The following is a 21,447-nucleotide window of genomic DNA, read 5'->3' as shown; positions in this document are numbered from 1 at the left end:
CTGCGATGCGGATTGTTGTTCTTCAAAATCGTCTTGTCCTTGACGTCATCCTGGCCGATAGGGGCGGAGCTTGTAGGGTCATCGGATCAAGTTGCTGCGTTTTCATACCAGAAAATTCGCCATCTGTATATAAAGCCATAACCCGTCTTCATAAGATTGTAAGCCAGAAACACCAGAATCCAGGCACCTGGACTTGGTCCGGTTGGTTCTGGAGCGTGTTGTCAGCCTGGGGATGGAGGATCCTATCCTTCCTAGGTATTGGCTTTCTCATACTATTCACTTGCTGCTTATGTCTACAATGTGGACCAGCGATTTGTGGTCTGTGTGCCACATCGTGTATTCCACCACCCAGTTTTCGCTCAAGATCCCGGAAGAAGAAAGAAGAACAAATGATGCTATATGAACAGATCGATGGATTGATGAAGATTGATATCTCCTGAGGGTCCGTAGGGGACAAGGAGGGAATGAGGAAATATGAATTTTGTGATCAGTTATGTCCCCTATCTTAGACCCCAACGGCTCCATGTATATGTTACAAGTACATGTATGTTCCCTCCAGTTCCAGTTATGAAGACGCAAACACATGTGCGTCCACCGTCAACATGTCCTCTTTCAGATCCGCCATGAATGGGCCGGATATTCCATTCCTAAGTATGAAAGGCCACCGACTTTATATGGCTCATTTACTCCATTTTGCAGTTCAGGCGAGTAGGCCCTGAATGCTGCCATCAAGCCTTTTCCTGCCTTCTACCTTCGACAGCTCCAGTCTGAGCTCGCATCTTTATCCATGAACTTTGTCCTACTCCCTGCGCGGCTAACGGTGCCTGACTCGGCCTGTTTGCCTGCCAAAAACTGTATTTCACCTTCAAGATTATCTGCTCCGCTCCTCATCCAATGCATTCCTGTCTAGTAGTTTAGGTAAACACTCTTTCAGCTACCGAGCAAGGGGCCCGGCTTCTCTGTCCTTATACAAGTAATTCATAGCTCTGTTACCATGAAAGATTTCTGCCCCTTGCATCTCATGTAGACACTTAGACGCTTGTACACGCACTCACAGTCAGTATAGACTAGATTTCGTCCGAGAGACCTTCCCTTTTGGATAACCCAGTTCTTTAAACATAGGATATTAGATATGATTTAGGATTAGGTTGACCTGACCCTCCAGACTTTTGTCTCCCCATGTACGTCTAAATGTTAATTTCCCTTCACCCTCTAGTTACACGTCAATCACACGTCATGCGGCTGCGCGCGCATCTCTGCCAAGTATTTCTGCTGACATTGCAGGATTCTCTTATGGATCCACCCACTTGTGACATCATGTATAATGACGTTTTCTAAGTTACGCCTATATGTCCGCCTTTTTAGTTACGTATGCATATTCTTATCTGTATTATCAGCTGTTACGCCTCCTGCATCTGTCTCAATGTAATGGTTTTCTTATATATGTCATTACCTGTCAATAATATATTGCCTTCCCTTCCTGAACCCCCGTGGTGATGGAATACGATGCCTGCAGTTCGAACTGTAATTCCTTTGTAGAGGAATAAAGCTCTTTTAGAACCTCTAATACCACGGATTCTGCCTCTTATTTTACTGAGTTATTCTTACTAGATTTTACCGCATCAAAAATAGTATAGGTAATTAAATATTTACCACAGTGTGGTGAACTTGTAGTTCACTCCACACTCCTTCCACATAGCAGTCAAGTAAGTAGGCATGAAGTTTGCATCCCTGTCAGATACTACCTCCTTAGGAAAGCCTACTCTTGAGAACACACTCAAGAGAGCTCTTGCCACTACAGGTGCTGTAGTGGTCCTTAGGGGAATTGCTTCTGGATACCTGGTGGCATGATCTGCTACCACCAGTATAAATCTGTGCCCAGATGCTGTTTGGGGATCCATGGGAGCAACAATGTCAATCCCTACCCTTTAAAAGGGCACCCCCTCCACAGGTAGTGGTATCATGGCCTTTGTAGTGCCACCTGCTTTGCCCCTGGCTTGGCAGTTTACACAGGAGCAACAAAACTCCTTTGTGTCTTCAGACATGTGGGGTCAGTGAAAGTGAGGAACAATTCTGTCCCAAGTCTTGTTCTGGCCTAGGTGTCCTGCTAGGGGAATATCATGGGCTAGTGTCAATAGGCAACCCCTAATTTTCATAGGTATAACCAACCTCTTGGATGCACCAGGCTTGGGGTCACTACTCTCTGAGTATAGGAGTCCATCATCCCAATACACTTTATGGGTGCCACTAGCATTCCCAGCAGCCTCATCAGCAGCTTGCTGTCTGACGTTTTCAAGAGAGGGGCAGGTTTTCTGCTCCTGGCTCAGATCAGACCTGGAAGGGCGCCCTGTCCCCAATAACTCAACCTGGCCAGGTTCAAGCTCCTCTGTGACAGTTCCTTCTTCAGGCTCAAGATCATCTCCCTGAGGAGACTGATCAGCATTCTGAGTCAGGTGGGAAGGCTCTGCCTTAACCCTACTGCTCCTCCTCTTGTGAGGCACCCGGTCCATTATTCTAGAATCCAGGGCCTGTCCAGTTTTAGACATTTTTGCCTGTGACCTGGTCACAGCAAAGACATGTGCAGGGATCCCTAACATTTCTGCATGTGTCCTGAGCTCCACTTCAGCCCAAGCTGAAGTCTCTAGATCATTGCCAAGCAGGCACTGTACTCGTAGGTCAGCACTTACCACAACCTTCTTAAGGCCAGTTACCCCTCCCCAGGAGAAGTTAACAGCTGCCACAGAATGGTCTGTTCTGTAATTGCTAGCATTGGTCACTTGGTACATTTCACCAAGTATAATCTGCCCAGGATTCACAAGATCTTTTGTCACCATTGTGACACTTGCTCCTGTGTCCCTGAATGCCCAAGCTTCTACTCCATTAATTAAAGGCTGCTGTCTGTATTTGCCCAGGTTACTGGGACTCACAAAGGGGGACATATCCATGCCCCCATTACTGACAAGCACAGCCTGAGATGGTACTCTGACTAGGCCAGAGTCCATATCAGAACCCAGGGTCAACCCTACTACACCCTTATTCTGTGTATTCCCACCACCAATTGTAACTGCACTAGGGGGAGCAGGTGCCTTAGGGGCATTGGTGGGGGCTGGAGTACTTTCTTTGGCCTTGGTGCAGTCACTAGTTGTTAGAGTCGGGGATCTCTGGTTGGCGCAAGGTTGCCCTTGTGTCAAGCAGGAACCCTCTCCTCCACGTCAGGGCGCAGGATAACCCCTTTTGAATGACCCTTGCTCACCCTCTAGGTGCGTGGCGTGAGCAGCCAAGGCGATTCCCCAGGCGTTGTTGGTTAAGCACTTACAATCATACACACAGTAAATACATTAATCCCCCCAGAAACGGACGCCAGACTTGGATATATATAAAAATACGTTTCTTTATGTAAAAATAAGGTATATATATCTCCGCAGACTTATCACAAGACCAATAACGTTCTCGCTAGGCCACCAGGTTATACAGCAGGCAAATGTTCTTGGTTCGTAGTTTCAAATGGATAGTTCGTAGTCTCTTTACTTGTAGTTCCAGTACTCACAGAGATCGGTTCCTGCGAACGGGGAAATAAGGCGTTGCGGGCCCCGAGCCCGATACTGGACTTCTTTCGTGATTAGGAGAGTCGGCACAGGTCGGTGCGACTCTCAACTTCGGGAAGTGTTCTTGGGTCCTCAATCAGCAGGTGTGGGCAAGTAGGCAGACGCGGCCCGCGACCCTTTGGCACGGCGGTGCAGGAGGGTCTCCACAGCGGGGGCGGCGCGGCCTGAGATGTCCGGGGATAGCGAAGCGGGGTCACAGGGCACAGTCAGTGCAGCTGGATGACCCGGCGTAGATCACAGTCGTCGGACGGCTTCCGGCAGGAGGGGTGATAGCGCGTTCAGCGCACTCCAATGGCAGGCGGTGACAGGGGTGCAGGCGGCCTAGCCCGGGGACAGAGAGCGGCTCCGGACGGAGCGGGGCTCTCACGGGATTGCGGCAGGCGAGCTCCTGAGTGTCACGGCCCTAGGAGGGGCGATGAGGGGCGCAGTCTCTTTTCCAGCGGGATGCACACACGGCTCGAATTGGAGGACGAGCAAGAAGCACAGAGAACCCACTGGTCCTGGGGTTCAGTTCAGGGGGCAAGCTCAGATCAAGCCCTTGGAGAATGTTCAAGCACAAAGTAGCAAGGTCTTTTCAATAGTCTCTTCCTCTCCTTTCTCAGCAAGGCAGGCAGCAGGCCAGCTCCTCCAGCGTCTCCTTCTCCTTCTAGTCGGGCAGAGGTTCTTTGTGGTAAACAGGATTCTGATTTCTTAGGAGCCAGGCTCCTACTTTTATACCATGATTCTTTTGTTCTTTAGCGCCAGGGGGCCTAGGCCTGGCTCAGTCCAGTTCTGGAGCACTTTGTTATGGTGACTCTGCTCTTTCCTTTCAGCAGCAGGGCAGAGATATCAGCCGCCCCACAGGGGGCGGTGCCGGCTTTGTGGTGGCAGAGCACAGGTCTATTCAAGAGTCAAGGTGTACTCCTCCCACCCATCCTGGCGTAATCTCTCTACCCACCACCTGGCAGCCAACCTGTCTCTGGGGATCCCCCCACCCTGCTCCTTACTGTTGCTAGGCAGAACACACACACACACACACACAGCAGAGGCGGACTGAGATGGTCAGGTCAGTAAATACTAACTTTCTAAAAGTAGTATTTACAAACCCAGGATACTAAAATAAACTTGACTACAAGAAGTATTTTATTATTCTGAGTTCAGGCATACCAAACTTGACACTCTACCATGCTCTCTGAGTCCACTGGGGTCACAGCGGTGGCGTGATCCCAGCAGCCCATCCTGGCCTATGGAGAGCAGGTAGCCTTCAATAGTGAAGAACGGAAAGGGCTGTAATTCACTACTAAGACATGCCACACACACCAGGGCATGTCTTACCTTATGCCTACAATGCACCCTGCCCTTGGGCCTACCAGAGGGGTGGCTAATATGTAGGTAAGGGAAGGTTTAGGGACTGGCAAGTGGGGGCACTTGCGCAGTCAGCGCGACGGTCCTGGACCGCGCACAGGGTCTGCGGTGGCAGACCCTAGACACATTTTACAAGGCCGCTTCTGTGGGTGGCGCAACCAGCGCTGCAAGCCCACCAGCAGCATTGGCATTCACGAGCCCTGGCACCCCTGGTGCACTTTACTGGGGACTGACAGTGAATCCAATAAACCAATCGTGAACATCAATTACAGGTACACTTTACTTAGGGAGCACTTGCACTGCGGCACGGATTAGCTGTGGCGCAGTGCCCTGAGCGGACAACAACAGCAAAACAATCGAGGCACACCATCAAAAAGTGGAAGGGAAACTCACGCCAAGGTGCCAGGTCTAACACGTGTCCCCTCCAGCTGAAATGTGGGGAGAACTACCCTTGCCCAGGGGGTTCCTCGTCACTAAGGCGGAAATACCTGGACAGACCGTCAGCGTTGGCGTGATCTGTACCAGGACGGTGTTCCACCGTAAAGTCCATACCCTGTAGGGAGATGGACCACCTCAACAGCTTCGGGTTTTCACCCCTCATTTGCATCAACCATCTGAGGGGCCTGTGGTCCGTCTGAACCCGGAAGTGAGACCCAAACAAGTAGGGTCTTAGCTTCTTCAGCGCCCAGACCACAGCAAATGCTTCTCGCTCAATTGCACTCCACCTACTTTCCCGTGGAAGTAACCTCCTACTGATGAAGGCTACGGGTTGGTCCCAGCCCTCCTCAGTCATCTGTGAAAGAACAGCCCCTACACCATGCTCTGAAGCGTCTGTCTGGACTAGGAATTCCTTGGAGAAGTCAGGGGCCAAGAGCACGGGCGCCGTGCACATGGCAGTCTTCAGGGTGTCGAAAGCTTTCTGACAGGTGTCAGTCCAAATCACGTTCCTGGGCTGCTTCTTTGAAGTCAGCTCTGTCAAGGGGGCAACGATCGTTCCATAGCCCTTGACAAACCTCCTGTAGTACCCAGTGAGCCCCAGGAAGGCCCTCACTGCGGTCTGCGTCTTGGGGGGGTTCCCAAGCCAGGATGGTCTCAATTTTGGGTTGCAAGGGCGCCACCTTGCCACTCCCCACTTGGTGTCCCAAGTACACCACGGAACCCTGCCCGATCTGGCACTTGCTTGCCTTGATCGTGAGGCCTGCTCGGCGCAGCGCCATCAACACTTCCTAGAGGTGGCGCAGGTGTTCAGGCCAGGTGGCACTGAACACTGCGATGTCATCCAGGTAGGCGGCACTGAACGCATCCAGCCCAACCAGTACCTGGTTGACCAACCTCTGAAAGGTGGCAGGGGCATTCTTCATTCCAAATGGCATGACTCGGAACTGGAAGTGCCCATCTGGAGTAGAGAATGCTGACCTCTCTTTGGCCCCATCGGTCAAGGCGATCTGCCAGTACCCAGACGTTAAATCAAACGTACTGAGGAACCGGGCAGCCCCCAGCCGATCAATGAGCTCATCAGCTCTGGGGATGGGGTGCGCGTCAGTCTTCGTGACTGAATTGAGTCCTCTGTAGTCCACACAGAACCGGAGTTCAGGTGTGGCTCCCGGCGCAGCAGCCTTTGGGACCAAGACCACGGGGCTGGACCAAGGACTGCTGGAGGACTCAACCACCCCTAGCGCAAGCATTTTGGAGACCTCCTCCTTGATGCAAGCTCTGACCCTGTCAGTTACCCTGTAAGCCTTGTGCTTCACAGGTAAGCTGTCTCCTGTGTCCACATCATGGACGCACCAATCTGTGACACCAGGAACCAGGGAGAATCGGTCGGAAAATTGTCCCAGCAAGTGGCGGCAGTCTTCCTGTTGTTCGGGCGTCAGGGTGGGTGAGAGGTTAACTCCATCCACTGACCCATCTTTCTCAGAGGCCACTAAGAGGTCAGGAAGAGGCTCGGTCTCCTCTTCCATTCCATCATCAGTGGCCAGCAGCATGCCCACTTCGGTCCTCTCTAAGTGGGGCTTAAGGCGGTTAACATGTAGGACCCTCAAAGGGTTCCTGGGAGTCTGCATGTCCACCAAGTAGGTGATAGGACTTTTGCGCTCCACAACCTCAAATGGACCTGTCCACTTATCCTGAAGTGCACAAGGCTCCACTGGGGCCAAGACCCACACCTTTTGTCCAGGTTGAAGCTCTACCAGAGTGGCATTCCGGTCGTACCACCGCTTCATCTCCTCCTGGCTGGCTTCCAGATTTGCCTCAGCAAGTTGCCTGAAACGCCGAGTCTGGTTTCGGAAGGCCAGCATGTAACTATATACATTCTGGGGAGGTTTCCTGGGAGATTGCTCCCAGCCTTCCTTCACCAAACTCAGAGGTCCTCTTACCGGGTGACCATACAGAAGCTCAAAGGGGCTGAATCCTAGAGACTTCTGTGGCACCTCTCGGTAAGCGAAGAGCAGGCATGGCAAGAGGACGTCCCACTTACGCCTCATTGGACCGTCCAGGCCCATGATCATGCCTTTGAGGGTTCGGTTGAATCTCTCAACCAACCCGTTTCCTTGGGGGTGGTAAGGAGTGGTGAACTTGTAAGTTACCCCACACTCCTTCCACAGGGATTTCATATATGTGGATATGAAATTGGTCCCCCTGTCGCTCACCACCTCTAGAGGGAATCCCACTCGGGAGAAAATTCCCATCAGTGCCCGTCCCACCATGGGGGCCGTCACTGTCCTCAGAGGGATGGCTTCAGGGTACCGGGTGGCATGGTCCACCAAGACCAGGCTGAACCTGTTGCCCAGGGCTGTCTTGGGGTCCAGAGGCCCCACAATGTCAATACCCACTCGTTGGAATGGCGTACCGACCACAGGGAAAGGTTGCAGAGGAGCCTTGTGCTTCCCTCCGCTCTTACCACTTGCCTGGCAAGTCTGACAGGTTCTGCAGTAGGAATCTGAATTCTTGTGCATTTGGGGCCAGTAAAAGTGGGTGACAAGCCTGTCATAGGTCTTGTCCATCCCCAAATGTCCTGCTAACGGCACATCATGAGCCAGCCCCAGTAGGAAGGTTCTGAACTTCTGGGGTACCACCAGCACACGGGCTGACCCAGGTTCAGCAGCCTTAGGCTCGGAATACAGGAGGTCACTCTCCCAGTACACGTAGTGTGTTTTGGCCTGAACACCATTGGCCTGGTCTGCAGCCTGTTGCCGCATACCCACGAGAGAAGGGCATTCTTTCTGCTCCCTGCAGAATTCCTCCCTGGAGGGACCTCCTTCTTGCTGCCAATGGGTCAGCTCAGGCAAGTCTCCCAGTTCGGCAATCTGTTCCCCGGTAGGCTCCAGAGCATCCCCCTCAGGGTCTACTTCCTCCTGGGCCGTGGGAACTTCGGGGGCCGGTTTCCCGCGCCTCCTGCGCCTTCTCCCTAAGGCCGGTTCCTGGACCTCTCCCTCAGGCTCCAGGACCCTCTCAACACCCCTACCGGCTGCCATGGACCGGGTGGTCACGCACGCCCAGTCGGGTAGACCCACCATCCTCAGATGCGTGGTCTTCTCCACCTTTTCCCAAGGGGAGCTCTCCAGGTCGTTTCCTAGCAGACAATCTACAGGCATGTCAGTTCTCACAGCGACTTGTAGAGTACCAGAGACCTCTCCCCACTCAAAGGGAACTTGAGCCATTGGACAACGACTCTCTACGTTGTCAGCATTGACAACCCTACAGTAGGCATTGGGTACAATCTGCTCTTGAGACACCAGGTGTTGCCTCACCGAGGTCACGCTGGCTCCTGTATCTCTAAGAGCCTCCACCTTCCTTCCATTGATGGTCACCACCTGCCCATATTTCTTAGTGTTAGAGGGCAGGTAGGTTACAGGGACCATCTCACTGTCTCCTAGCGAGACTAGGGTCATCTGCCCGGGACCCCCACCCTCCTGGACTGCTACTTCCTCCCCAAAGTTAACACTAGCTACTTGCCGGGGTGGAGCACCAGTGGGTGCGGTCTTACCAAACAGGCGACACTTAGGATCAGAGGCAATGTGACCCGGGTCACCACACTTATAACAATTGAAGGGCCCCTTTGGAACAGGTCTACCTGTCGGGGCCCCGTTCTGCTGCGGGGGTGGGGGAGGCTGAGAACCCTTCTGCTGGTTCCCTTGGGAGTTACTTTGGGGGCCTTTTTGGAACCCCTTCTGTTTACCCTTGTCCCCCCCACTCTTCTGCTCGGGACCCTGCCCACCCTTGGCGGAGTCTCCCACTTGACCCTTGTGGACCCTGGTGCTGAGCCAGCGGTCCGCCTCCTCAGCAAGCTTCCTCGGGTTGGACAGCTTGCTATCAATCAGGTGCTGGCGTAGCTCAGGAAAACATTGACTGGACAAGTGCTCCCATGCAATTAAATCAAGCAGCCCTTGATAATCATTCACTTTGCTACCCTTCACCCAACCATCCAGCGCTCTGCAGAAAAAGGTCACATACTCCACATACGTACTCTCAGGGATCTTCTTCGTCTCCCTGAACCGCTGTCTATATAGCTCCGGAGTTAACCCATACCTGGTCATTAAAGCTTCCTTCATATGGGGGTATGAGGTTTGGAGATCTAAGGGTAAATCTAACAGTGTGTCACGCCCTTCAGCAAGGAACCTTCCCCACAACCCCGCTCCCCAGTCTTTCTCAGGGACCCGGTGTGAGGACATGGCCACCTCGTAGGCCCTAAACCACTGCCCTATGTCATCCTTTCTAAAATACTCCTTTACTACATCTTTGGGGATGTACACCTTGGACTCTACCTGCACTGGTGGAGTGCTGCCACCAGAAGGAGCGGTGTCCAAACTTTTCGCCTTCAGCTCCAACTCCTTCAATCTGATATCATGATCCATTTGGCGTTGTTGTGCCTCCAGGGCCAACTTCTGCTTTTCCATTTCCATTTGTCCTGCCAACTTTGCCATCTCCATTGCATGCGCCCTGTCTGCTGCCCTGTCTGCCAGCTCCTCTGGCGACCGGACTCTGCTGGGCTCCTCAAGGTTGTCGGGCGGAACGATGTCCCCCGCATTCCGTGGGTCTCGTGACTCCTTCCAGGCTCTCAGCGCCTTGGCGTACTGGGTTCTCCTCTTGAATCCAGCATGGGGGACTCTGAATTTTACACTGTAGCCTTTCAATTGCTCCATCGTGTAGCCTTCCAGTCTCTCCCAATCCACCTCATCTATTCCGGAAATCACAGAGAGTGCTCTTCCAGCGGAGTGTGAGCCAGGCATGGTTGCAGTAATGGCAGATGTCTCAACAAAGTTCCAAAAATGAAAACCTGTGGTTGCGTTAATTGGTCTGCTCTCACTATCTGGTGATTAATAATTCACTGTATGCAAATTACAAGTGCAAATCCGAAATCCCAACCGCTGCCAACAATGTTAGAGTCGGGGATCTCTGGTTGGCGCAAGGTTGCCCTTGTGTCAAGCAGGAACCCTCTCCTCCACGTCAGGGCGCAGGATAACCCCTTTTGAATGACCCTTGCTCACCCTCTAGGTGCGTGGCGTGAGCAGCCAAGGCGATTCCCCAGGCGTTGTTGGTTAAGCACTTACAATCATACACACAGTAAATACATTAATCCCCCCAGAAACGGACGCCAGACTTGGATATATATAAAAATACGTTTCTTTATGTAAAAATAAGGAATATATATCTCCGCAGACTTATCACAAGACCAATAACGTTCTCGCTAGGCCACCAGGTTATACAGCAGGCAAATGTTCTTGGTTCGTAGTTTCAAATGGATAGTTCGTAGTCTCTTTACTTGTAGTTCCAGTACTCACAGAGATCGGTTCCTGCGAACGGGGAAATAAGGCGTTGCGGGCCCCGAGCCCGATACTGGACTTCTTTCGTGATTAGGAGAGTCGGCACAGGTCGGTGCGACTCTCAACTTCGGGAAGTGTTCTTGGGTCCTCAATCAGCAGGTGTGGGCAAGTAGGCAGGCGCGGCCCGCGACCCTTTGGCACGGCGGTGCAGGAGGGTCTCCACAGCGGGGGCGGCGCGGCCTGAGATGTCCGGGGATAGCGAAGCGGGGTCACAGGGCACAGTCAGTGCAGCTGGATGACCCGGCGTAGATCACAGTCGTCGGACGGCTTCCGGCAGGAGGGGTGATAGCGCGTTCAGCGCACTCCAATGGCAGGCGGTGACAGGGGTGCAGGCGGCCTAGCCCGGGGACAGAGAGCGGCTCCGGACGGAGCGGGGCTCTCACGGGATTGCGGCAGGTGAGCTCCTGAGTGTCACGGCCCTAGGAGGGGCGATGAGGGGCGCAGTCTCTTTTCCAGCGGGATGCACACACGGCTCGAATTGGAGGACGAGCAAGAAGCACAGAGAACCCACTGGTCCTGGGGTTCATTTCAGGGGGCAAGCTCAGATCAAGCCCTTGGAGAATGTTCAAGCACAAAGTAGCAAGGTCTTTTCAATAGTCTCTTCCTCTCCTTTCTCAGCAAGGCAGGCAGCAGTCCAGCTCCTCCAGCGTCTCCTTCTCCTTCTAGTCGGACAGAGGTTCTTTGTGGTAAACAGGATTCTGATTTCTTAGGAGCCAGGCTCCTACTTTTATACCATGATTCTTTTGTTCTTTAGCGCCAGGGGGCCTAGGCCTGGCTCAGTCCAGTTCTGGAGCACTTTGTTATGGTGACTCTGCTCTTTCCTTTCAGCAGCAGGGCAGAGACATCAGCCGCCCCACAGGGGGCGGTGCCGGCTTTGTGGTGGCAGAGCACAGGTCTATTCAAGAGTCAAGGTGTACTCCTCCCACCCATCCTGGCGTAATCTCTCTACCCACCACCTGGCAGCCAACCTGTCTCTGGGGATCCCCCCACCCTGCTCCTTACTGTTGCTAGGCAGAACACACACACACACACACACAGCAGAGGCGGACTGAGATGGTCAGGTCAGTAAATACTAACTTTCTAAAAGTAGTATTTACAAACCCAGGATACTAAAATAAACTTGACTACAAGAAGTATTTTATTATTCTGAGTTCAGGCATACCAAACTTGACACTCTACCATGCTCTCTGAGTCCACTGGGGTCACAGCGGTGGCGTGATCCCAGCAGCCCATCCTGGCCTATGGAGAGCAGGTAGCCTTCAATAGTGAAGAACGGAAAGGGCTGTAATTCACTACTAAGACATGCCACACACACCAGGGCATGTCTTACCTTATGCCTACAATGCACCCTGCCCTTGGGCCTACCAGAGGGGTGGCTAATATGTAGGTAAGGGAAGGTTTAGGGACTGGCAAGTGGGGGCACTTGCGCAGTCAGCGCGACGGTCCTGGACCGCGCACAGGGTCTGCGGTGGCAGACCCTAGACACATTTTACAAGGCCGCTTCTGTGGGTGGCGCAACCAGCGCTGCAAGCCCACCAGCAGCATTGGCATTCACGAGCCCTGGCACCCCTGGTGCACTTTACTGGGGACTGACAGTGAATCCAATAAACCAATCGTGAACATCAATTACAGGTACACTTTACTTAGGGAGCACTTGCACTGCGGCACGGATTAGCCGTGGCGCAGTGCCCTGAGCGGACAACAACAGCAAAACAATCGAGGCACACCATCAAAAAGTGGAAGGGAAACTCACGCCAAGGTGCCAGGTCTAACACTAGTCCAGTGAGTTTTCTGTTTACAGGTTTTTTTGGCCTTTACCCTTTCCTGACTGTGAATCCCCACCTGAAGAAGATTTTTGGGGCCCTTGTGAAGACTTCTGGTCTTTACCCTTGTCCCCACCCTTGTCAGAGTTTTTGGAATCTTGCTTCTTTGGGTCACCACCTTGGTTCTGTACCTTCTGCCTCACCCTGGTTCTGACCCATTTGTCTGCCTTCTTTCCCAATTCTTGGGGAGAGGTCAGATCATCGTCTACCAGGTACTGGTGCAACAGCTGATTTTGACAGTTATTAAGAATCTTCCCCCTCATTATCAGATTGTACAATTCTTTGAAGTCACACACTTTACTGCCCAATAACCAACCTTCCAGAGCCTTAGCAGCACAGCCAACAAAGTAAACCCAGTCCTGATTTTGTGCTTTTTGGGTGTCTCTGAACTTTAACCTGTATTGTTCAGTGGTTAGGCCAAACCCATCTATGAGTGCACTTTTCAAGACTTTGTAGTCATCAACATCCTCTTCTCTTACAGTGAGGAGCTTATCTCTACCTTTGTCTGCAAAGGAGAGCCATAAGATTGCTGCCCACTGACCTTGAGTGACCTTCTGTACTTTACAGGCCCTCTCCAAGGCAGTTATCCATTTGTGGATGTCATCCCCACTCTGGTAGGGAGGGACAATCTTACTTAGGTTTCTATGGTCATAAGACCTCTCCCTATCTCTAGGGAAATTGCTGCCACCAAGGGACTCTAGCCCCTCCTTTTTACTAGCTCTGTAGAGGTCTAGGGCTTCCCTATCTAAGGCCATCTGCTGTTTTCTGAGGTTGAACTTGTCTTGCTCATACTTCAGCAGTCTCTCTCTCCTCTCCTGGGAGGTTTCCCTCCCTCTGTGAGAAGAGACAGAGGTCCCTATAGAGGAGTTACACTGGATATATCCCCTTGACAGAGATCTATCCCACCTAGCCCTATGTTTAACTCTACCAGGAGGAATAAAGGCAGGAGCATTGTTGTCATCCTCCTCACCCTCATCCTGGAGAGCTGTGTTCACCAAATCTTGATCATTGTCATCAGTCTGGTCAGCATTAGAGGTGGGGTCAGGAGAATTGTTACCCCTAGGCCCACCCTCACCTGCTGCCCCACCCACGCTGTCTACATCATCTGGCCCACTAGGCCCTGTGATATCTTCCAGCTTAAGTATCTTTATGAGATGCTGGGTGGATGGACTTGTGCCTGTCTTCAGCTTCCTAATGGAACATAAGGCCCTAAGCTGAGCAAAGGAGAGATCCTCATATTTATAGGGAAGGAGCTCACTGGTTCCTGGTAGGGACCCACTGGTTCCTGGCTGGTTAGACATTACTAATGTGGTGTGGTGTATTGCACTACCTACACTAGTGTGGCCTACTAAACTCTCTTGAGTTGTAGAAAGGGTGTGCTATCACTTAACACACAAATCTAAGTTCAGTAGAACTTACTGTCGCTAAACTTGATATTATATGTACCTTAGGTACCTTTAGTGGTTTTCAGTTGATCAATTCAATTGAGATTATCTGGTAAAACAATAGCAAGCTGTAATCCCACATGCTGCACACCAATGTGAGAAGGTGGCCTGATATATGCTGTCCACTAGTTCTAGTGGGCACCTTGTATCAGTCCAAACAACCCCTTATGGTGATAGGTTAAAGACAACCTTTATTGAAAGCTATCCTAGTGGTAGCTATGGAGAGCAGCCTTCAGGCTAAGATTTGAAGGAATGTAAAGCAACTTGTGTTATCAGTCTATAATCTCTTGAATGATCAAATGAAAAGACAACCACACCAGGTATATATTCAAAATATATGTATTTAGGTTAAAACACACCCCTCTAGTCTCTTTATGAGACTGGAGTTCGAAGTACTTTGTTTACAAGTTAGCAATTATCAGTAATAGCACAAATACACGTTTGGGCCCTAGGGACGTACCAAACCATATACCAAAAAAGTGGTATAAGAACCATGACTGGAATAGACGCAAGGCCTAGAGCCTGTAGAATCGCTGGGACCCCAAGGAACCCCCCAAGGTAGTGACACAGGGGACCCACGGGGACTGTATGCAGTGTGTAAACACAACCGCGGGTTCCCGTTATCTTCTATGGGCAATTTTGCGGTTGGAAATTTAAAGATTAGGGACACTTCTAATCGAGTCAGGACAAAACCCTTTTGGACTTAAGAAGTTCTAGGGCTAGCACCCACGGGAGCACCGGAGTACTCGGGTTACCTCACCCAGGGAAGCCGGGTGCATAGGTGTCTTTTGGTGTCGGGTCGCGTCGTCGATTTCAATGGAAGCCTGCAAAGAACTGCTGCTGCCGTGAAGAGGAGAAGTGTCCGAAGAGATCCAAGCCTGGATCTAGGATGGAAGGAACCTGAAAGCAGAATGGACAGAGTCTGGATCACTAGCCAGTGACCGAGGGCAGGATGGACCAATGCCCACAGATGTTAGGTGCTTCAGGTGAGTTGATGGGTGTCTTGACTCTTCAGCCATGACATCCAGGAGGCATCGACAAAGTCCACAAGCCGGATTCGAGCTGTCCTACAAATTCTGTTGAGTGCTTCGGTGTTGGTGACCAGATTGGACTCAACAAGCCTTGGCAACAGCAAGTCACTGGAATTCAGAGAAAGGACTGCGGTGCAGACCAGCAAAGTCTGAGGGACTCACCCAGCAAGGGTGAGTCCAGGCACATCTGGAGCAACCAGGTAAGCCCAAGCAGAAAAGGAGTTGCCTTCATGGAGACCTGTAGCCAACGGGCTAGTTATCGCGAAGAAGCCTCGAGCGGTCGCACTTGGAGCTGGCCCACGGGTCACTCGTGGAGTGGAGGCCAACCATCTTTGTTGCAGGAGGTGCACAAGGCTGGGGCTACTCAGAGCCAAAAGCACAACTTCGAGGAGAACCAGAAAGATGCTGTTGCTGCAAAAGATAACAGTGTCCAGGGGTCACGGTTCCACATCACCCACGATAGCCACGGGCCTCAGCTTTGCTGTGGAGTCAGGGTAGCTTTGGGGAAGTCTGGAAATCTACCTCTGGTGATGCAAAGACTTCGGCCTCCGTCGAGAGCTTCAGCGATGCAGACTGGTCAGTTGCTTCTTTGGTGCCTGCCAAGCAGGGGAGTCGCTCCGTGACCCCAAGGGAGATTTCTTCAGTCTTCTAGTCAGGATAGAACATCGAAGGTCCAGGAGGATATATGTTGCAGAGTTTCGTCCAGGGTAATCTAAAGTCCTAGGGACTGGATTCCTAGACTTATACCAAGTTTAGGGGATGGACTAACTCTAAGGCCCTACCTATGGGTGGGCTTGGAAAGAGGGGTGGTTACACCCATTTGCTTTGTCCAGTTTCATACCAGAGCAGGGGCAGGTAGCCCCTGCATCCGGTTTGAACTGGACTATGCACAGGGACAGCAAATGTGCCCCCAGTGCAGGACTTCAAAGCACCAGAGAGTGCTTGCGCCCTGCCCAATACACATCTGCCTGTCTGGAGAGGTGGTTACACCTCCCTTCGACAGGAAACCTATTGTCCAGGCCTCCCCTGCCAGAGTTTCGGTCAACAGCAGAAGGCCAGACCTGTGTCTGTGGCAGAGGCATCCATTTTGTGATGCCAGGGCTCAGGAAAGTCCTACCGGATTTGACCAGTGTGAACATGTCTCTCCCTCTAGATGGGTGGAATGCTACCCCCGCCGCCAGAACTGGCGGCGGGGGTAGTATTCCAAAGCGTTTGACACCAAACACAACATGTTTTGACGCAGCCATTCAAAAGTTAGAATTTACCGCGAGGTTATAATGCACTTAAGAGTATATGGTATGGCTGTATCACAGAACAGCTATAAGGAAGGATTTCCGAAAGCTGCAGAGGGGCTCAGCTCATGCTTGGCACCCTCTCACACAAAACCAAGCACTCTGCCTTCAGGATTGTCAGAGCCTGCCATAGGAGTGACTCATAGGTTTATATGTGTCTCTATATATATGTGGATATAGGTAGCCTATACCACTGTAGGGGGTGCAAGCACACCCTTGCCCAGGCTGCAGTAGCAGACCTGTGGTGCCATTTTGGAGTGCTTCCCAAGGGTAGCATAATACATGCTGCAGCCCCTGTTAGGCCTCTGAGGTACCTATGCCCTAGGTACATAATATACCATATACTAGGGGCTTATAAGGCACTCCAGTATCTAATTGATAGGTACCTAATGTACATGGAAATCATTTTAGAGAGGGAGCAGCTAGGCTGTGGTCCTGATTAGCAGGGCCACTGCCAGACTAAGGTCGAAAAACAGTGAAACACCAGCAAAAAGTGGGGGTACCCATGTGAAGCAGATCCTACTCTCCTACAGCACTGAGAAACAATACGCAGACACCGGAACTGGCAGTCTACAGAGCGGAATTAAAAGAGATATTGTGCTCTCCAAGAGCAGCAAAAATCCCTTGGCTTACCCATAAGAATGTAGCAGGCTGGGAAAACCAAGCCTGTAGAGCAACCCAGAGGAAGCCTGTTTTGCAGTCTCCCATTCCGAAGTAGTAAAAGCCTACGGAAGGAGTAAGCTAGCAGAGGTGCGAGGGAGCCCATCCATAGGCACCTTGCCGCTCCGTGTTTTTTCCTGCAAATGGTCAAACGCGGCCTGGCGAGAGTGTCCAGCCTGTAATTGGGAGGAAGAGTCAGAGCTGCACGTCATCTTCTTTTGCCCTCCCTACAAACTAGCGAGGAAGCACTGGCATGTCCCACTGTGTAGGAATCTAGGCTTCTTACACTGTATAGAGGCACTCAGAGTTTTAAAACTTGACACCAGTGAAGCCCATTGTTTTTGCTGTATTGCGATTCTTGACCTCAATGTGGAGTAGGCGCTGGACGTTTGTACATATGCCTGTCCAGTAACAAATAGCACATTGTCCCTGATTTTCTAGGGTTTTTTTAAAACTGGTTTTTAAAACCTTTTATCACTTTTAACTCTAAAACTAATCATGTTTTTATTGTTTAAAATGTGTACATTTCTTGTTTTTATGTTGGCTACAACACAACTATAATGAATCGCCATTGTATGACTATCTTATGAAATTTCTACCTTCACTAACTGCATCCTTATTGCCACGATTGATGGGTCTTACCAGGTGCTTGCCTTTCTAAGTTATTGCCTCTTGTTTTGCACTCACCCCGCACATGTATTTTAATGCGCCTACTGGACCTAGTCATGTGTCAGTGCAGGTCCCTCTTTCTTATCTGAATTACCGAGGTGATGTAACTATAGTCTTGCAAAGAGGACTGGTTATCATTTTTACAATTTTAAAACTGTTATGAATTGTAATGCACTGTCTATTGTTAGTATACTTTTATGGTCGCATAGACGGAAATAACGTTTTTCTGAACTGAATTGAATATGCAGAGCGAGTTAATTATGGTAAACACTATAAACTTACCCAGTGTCAAAGAACAATTGTCGGTGTAGCCTTCCTGTGCCCCGCTGCATGTCAGGGTCATGCTAGAAGTGATATCGCTCCGGGACACGTTCCGCTTTACCTCGTTGTTTGCATTGGTACTAATGCTGGGGTGCAGCTCCAGCTGTACGTTGGCAGGTGGGGACCCCCCATGCCAGGAGCACGAGAGCTCCACGTGACTGTCACTGATACTCTGGGCTCCACACTGGATGCTCCCACTGGGTCTCACTGAAAGGGAAGAAAGAGAGATGGCGTGAGGAGCGTCTCCAACCTGATCACTGGCCTTGTGTTCACAGCACCCTGCACTGGACAACATGCAGGCACCCGCGTAGACCTGACGCTGAGCTCAGGATCCCACATACACCTCAATCCCAACTCAGGATCCCACATAGACCCCAACCCTGCTCAAGAATGCAGAATGCAGCACATGTAGTAAGATGAAAGAACGAGGAAAAAATAAAGATATGTCTCCTCGCCTAGCATTTTGACACATTCCCAGGTCTACCACTAATGGTAAGTCTGGGAATGCGTCAAAATCCATGGGTGGTTGCATGGGAAAACCCACGTTCCACCTATGGAATGCCTCTCTGGGGCACACTACCGCAATGCAGTGATTTGCGCTGCCTTGTGTTACTCTAGATTTATCAAGCAATACAGGGTCACGCAAGGTGGCCTTAAGTGACTTGATAAATCTCACTTTGATTTTACCGGCGCCCTTGCACCCACTTGCGTGGCACAAGAGTGATGCAAAATCTTGATAAATCTGCCTTTTCTATTTGGCAGAATCGATTGAGTCATCAGAATGGGGCTCAATGACAGTATTATATCTTCCAGCCCCCCACTTCCTATCAGACCTAAAATAAGGAATCAGCACCTTCCAATAGAAAGTATAGATTTCTTGATACTACATGTTAAGAATATAAGTTACATTTTCACGATAGAACCGATTTTAAGTGAGACTACAATACTTTACAAACCCTCTTAATAAAAGTATACATCTTCTGCAGAGACTTGGCTAGAAGTGCAGTTGTACCAGCTCCATCAATTCTAATGTGTGCGTAAAATTGAACCGCTTCTACAAAGTATGTTGCTCTGCCCAAAGATAGCCACGGCCCAGCCAAAACACCCTGCTCTGTCGATGCACCTCCTGACACAACCGTGGAGAGTGAAAAGGGTGATGATGATGAGCAAGAAGTCGTCCACTTCATGCAGTCTGTTGAACCGAAATAGTCAACACCCAGATCAGAGCCCAAGTGCCTCCTTAAGGTTCAGGGCCAGCCAGTCTCTGCCCTGATAGACACGGGGCTTCCATGAAACCTCATGGCTACAGACCTGTTGTTATATTCCCAAGTTAGGCGATGTAGCGAAGCAGCTTATTTCTTACATTGTACTCACAAATAACATTTTCAGCTGTGATCTTTCGCACATATTTGCGTGCACGATAATGTTCGATTATTTTCCCTGAAACTAAACTTGTTTACACATCTAGCTTCGCACAACATTAACATAACGCCCTGAACATCATGTACAAGGTCTCGTTTCACACCATGTACAAATGTCATCGCTATCTTCATCCACGGGGCAAAAGGGCTATCTGCATATCCATAACATCACTAATCTACCGGGGTACTTTTCTTTCTTTTCTGGGTAGGTTTAGTGATAGTTTTTAACATGCTTATTAATGGACAAAACATTCAGCAAAGCTCTGCTGCCCAAAATGGGAATTTACTTTTAAAACCGCATCAATCATCTCATCGACAACAAAGAGACTTGTCATCTGTGAACATTACAGCAGTTCCTATACCGGATTGTATAGTATGGGACAAGGTTGATTTTGATATATTCGGCCTGACTGAACTTTTGAAAGTTCCACATATATTTAAAATATTGTTAAATTATATCATTACCTCAAGTACATTTTCCGATGATTGGGATTTTGAGACTGTAAATAACAGGTTGTCTGATTTGGAAAAATCTGCTGCGTTTTCTAATAGTGGAACATTGCAAGGCACGTCAGATTTCGAAACCATGTATTGTTATCAACATTATGATCATCACTTTCTGCACAAATCATCTAATCCTAGAAATGTGTTCACATACCACCAGTGGGAACATTGTCCAACACCGCCAAAAGGCAGTTCAAAAACCTTTACACAGAAGTTTCCATATTTTTCAGGATTTAATATGTTTGACCCAGCCTCATTTTATTATAAGGTTGCACCAACATCAGCACAGAAAAATATGTTAACAAACACCAAACAGATTTACTCTGCATAATTTATTGCCTTGTTGTCTGCACAAGGTTTCAACTTATGGAAAGACGCTATAGACTTAAAGTCAGTCTGGAATACTAGAGAATGGCAAGTGCATGGAATAGAAGCTTTATTAAGAGCATGCCTCATCCCTCAACAACTTAACTTTTTGAATGAGACAGTGCAACAGACGTCTTGCCTTGGACTAACCAAGAACAAAGACTTGAACACACCTTGGCTGCCAACACCACCACACACTGGGGGTAATGAAACATCAAAGGGAGGGATTACAATAGATGACATACAATATTACAGATCAGACCCCGATTGGAAGAAATGGTTGATTTGGCCCACAGACACCAATGGTTGTCAGAAAAGATTCATGGGTAAAACCTAAAGCTTTACAATCCATAGGCAAGATCCACGCTATGTACAGAGACCACATCCAGGGATAGTGACATCATACAGTGTTGGGTAGTTGTGCCTTTATTGGCTAAAAACCTCAACACTCATACAGGTGAAACAACACTTATCCTTACTCACACAGGATATGGATCTTATGGATTTTTTACTAGGTCCGAGGAAACCACGTCAGAAACATTTCATATATGCTGGCATTTATGCTGCTTACAATTAAATATGGAAAATATCCCACCAAGAGGCCGCAGAGAGACTACGGGAAATAGACTGTATAAATCTAGAAAAATCTCTAGCAGTGGTAGACAATGGGTTAACAACAGTGATCTCCAGGATATATTCCTTAGGCAACATTCATAGTATCTTCTGCGATAGACATCCTAGAACAAGATTTGGCCATATTCCAACATGGGCAATCTCAATTACGTTCTATCATGTTGTTAACCTGGACACTGCAATCTTTGCATGCAGGCTACGTGTCATGGAGTTTTATCAACAGCACATCTCTGTTTTCTGAATACAATCTAACAGATAAACAGATAGAAATGGCAAAAAGGGGAGCAAAATATACAATGCTGCGTATTGAAAAACTGGTTGATTACCATCTACTGTGGCAGAATCACCAACCACGGAATGGCTAATCCATGGCCACATAACTCTACTGTTCACTACTTTTCAGTTTCAATATTGCCTTGAGCAAAACCAGGCAGGCAGATATGAAAAAATGGGTAAGGAATACATTAAGAATTCTTGGGAATTACCATATAGATTCCGATGCCGGAGTGGG

General features: G+C 49.8%; 1 protein-coding gene across 1 annotated transcript in view; it reads right to left on the bottom strand.

The window, feature by feature from the left end:
• The window catches only part of LOC146808750 (cell adhesion molecule CEACAM1-like), a 155,200-nt gene that overhangs the window by 75,646 nt on the left and 58,107 nt on the right, over positions 1 to 21,447 (bottom strand). Inside the window, exon 4 of the mRNA XM_085615561.1 lies at positions 17,974 to 18,219. Within this exon, the coding sequence (XP_085471687.1) occupies positions 17,974 to 18,219 (246 nt within the window). The remainder of the gene's footprint in view (positions 1 to 17,973; positions 18,220 to 21,447) is intronic.

This window comes from Triturus cristatus, chromosome 7 (genome assembly GCF_964204655.1).
Source record: "Triturus cristatus chromosome 7, aTriCri1.1, whole genome shotgun sequence".
Classification (NCBI taxonomy): Eukaryota; Metazoa; Chordata; class Amphibia; order Caudata; family Salamandridae; genus Triturus; species Triturus cristatus.
The sequence above is the reverse complement of the archived record's forward strand: the minus strand, read 5'-3'. Positions and strand labels throughout refer to the sequence as shown.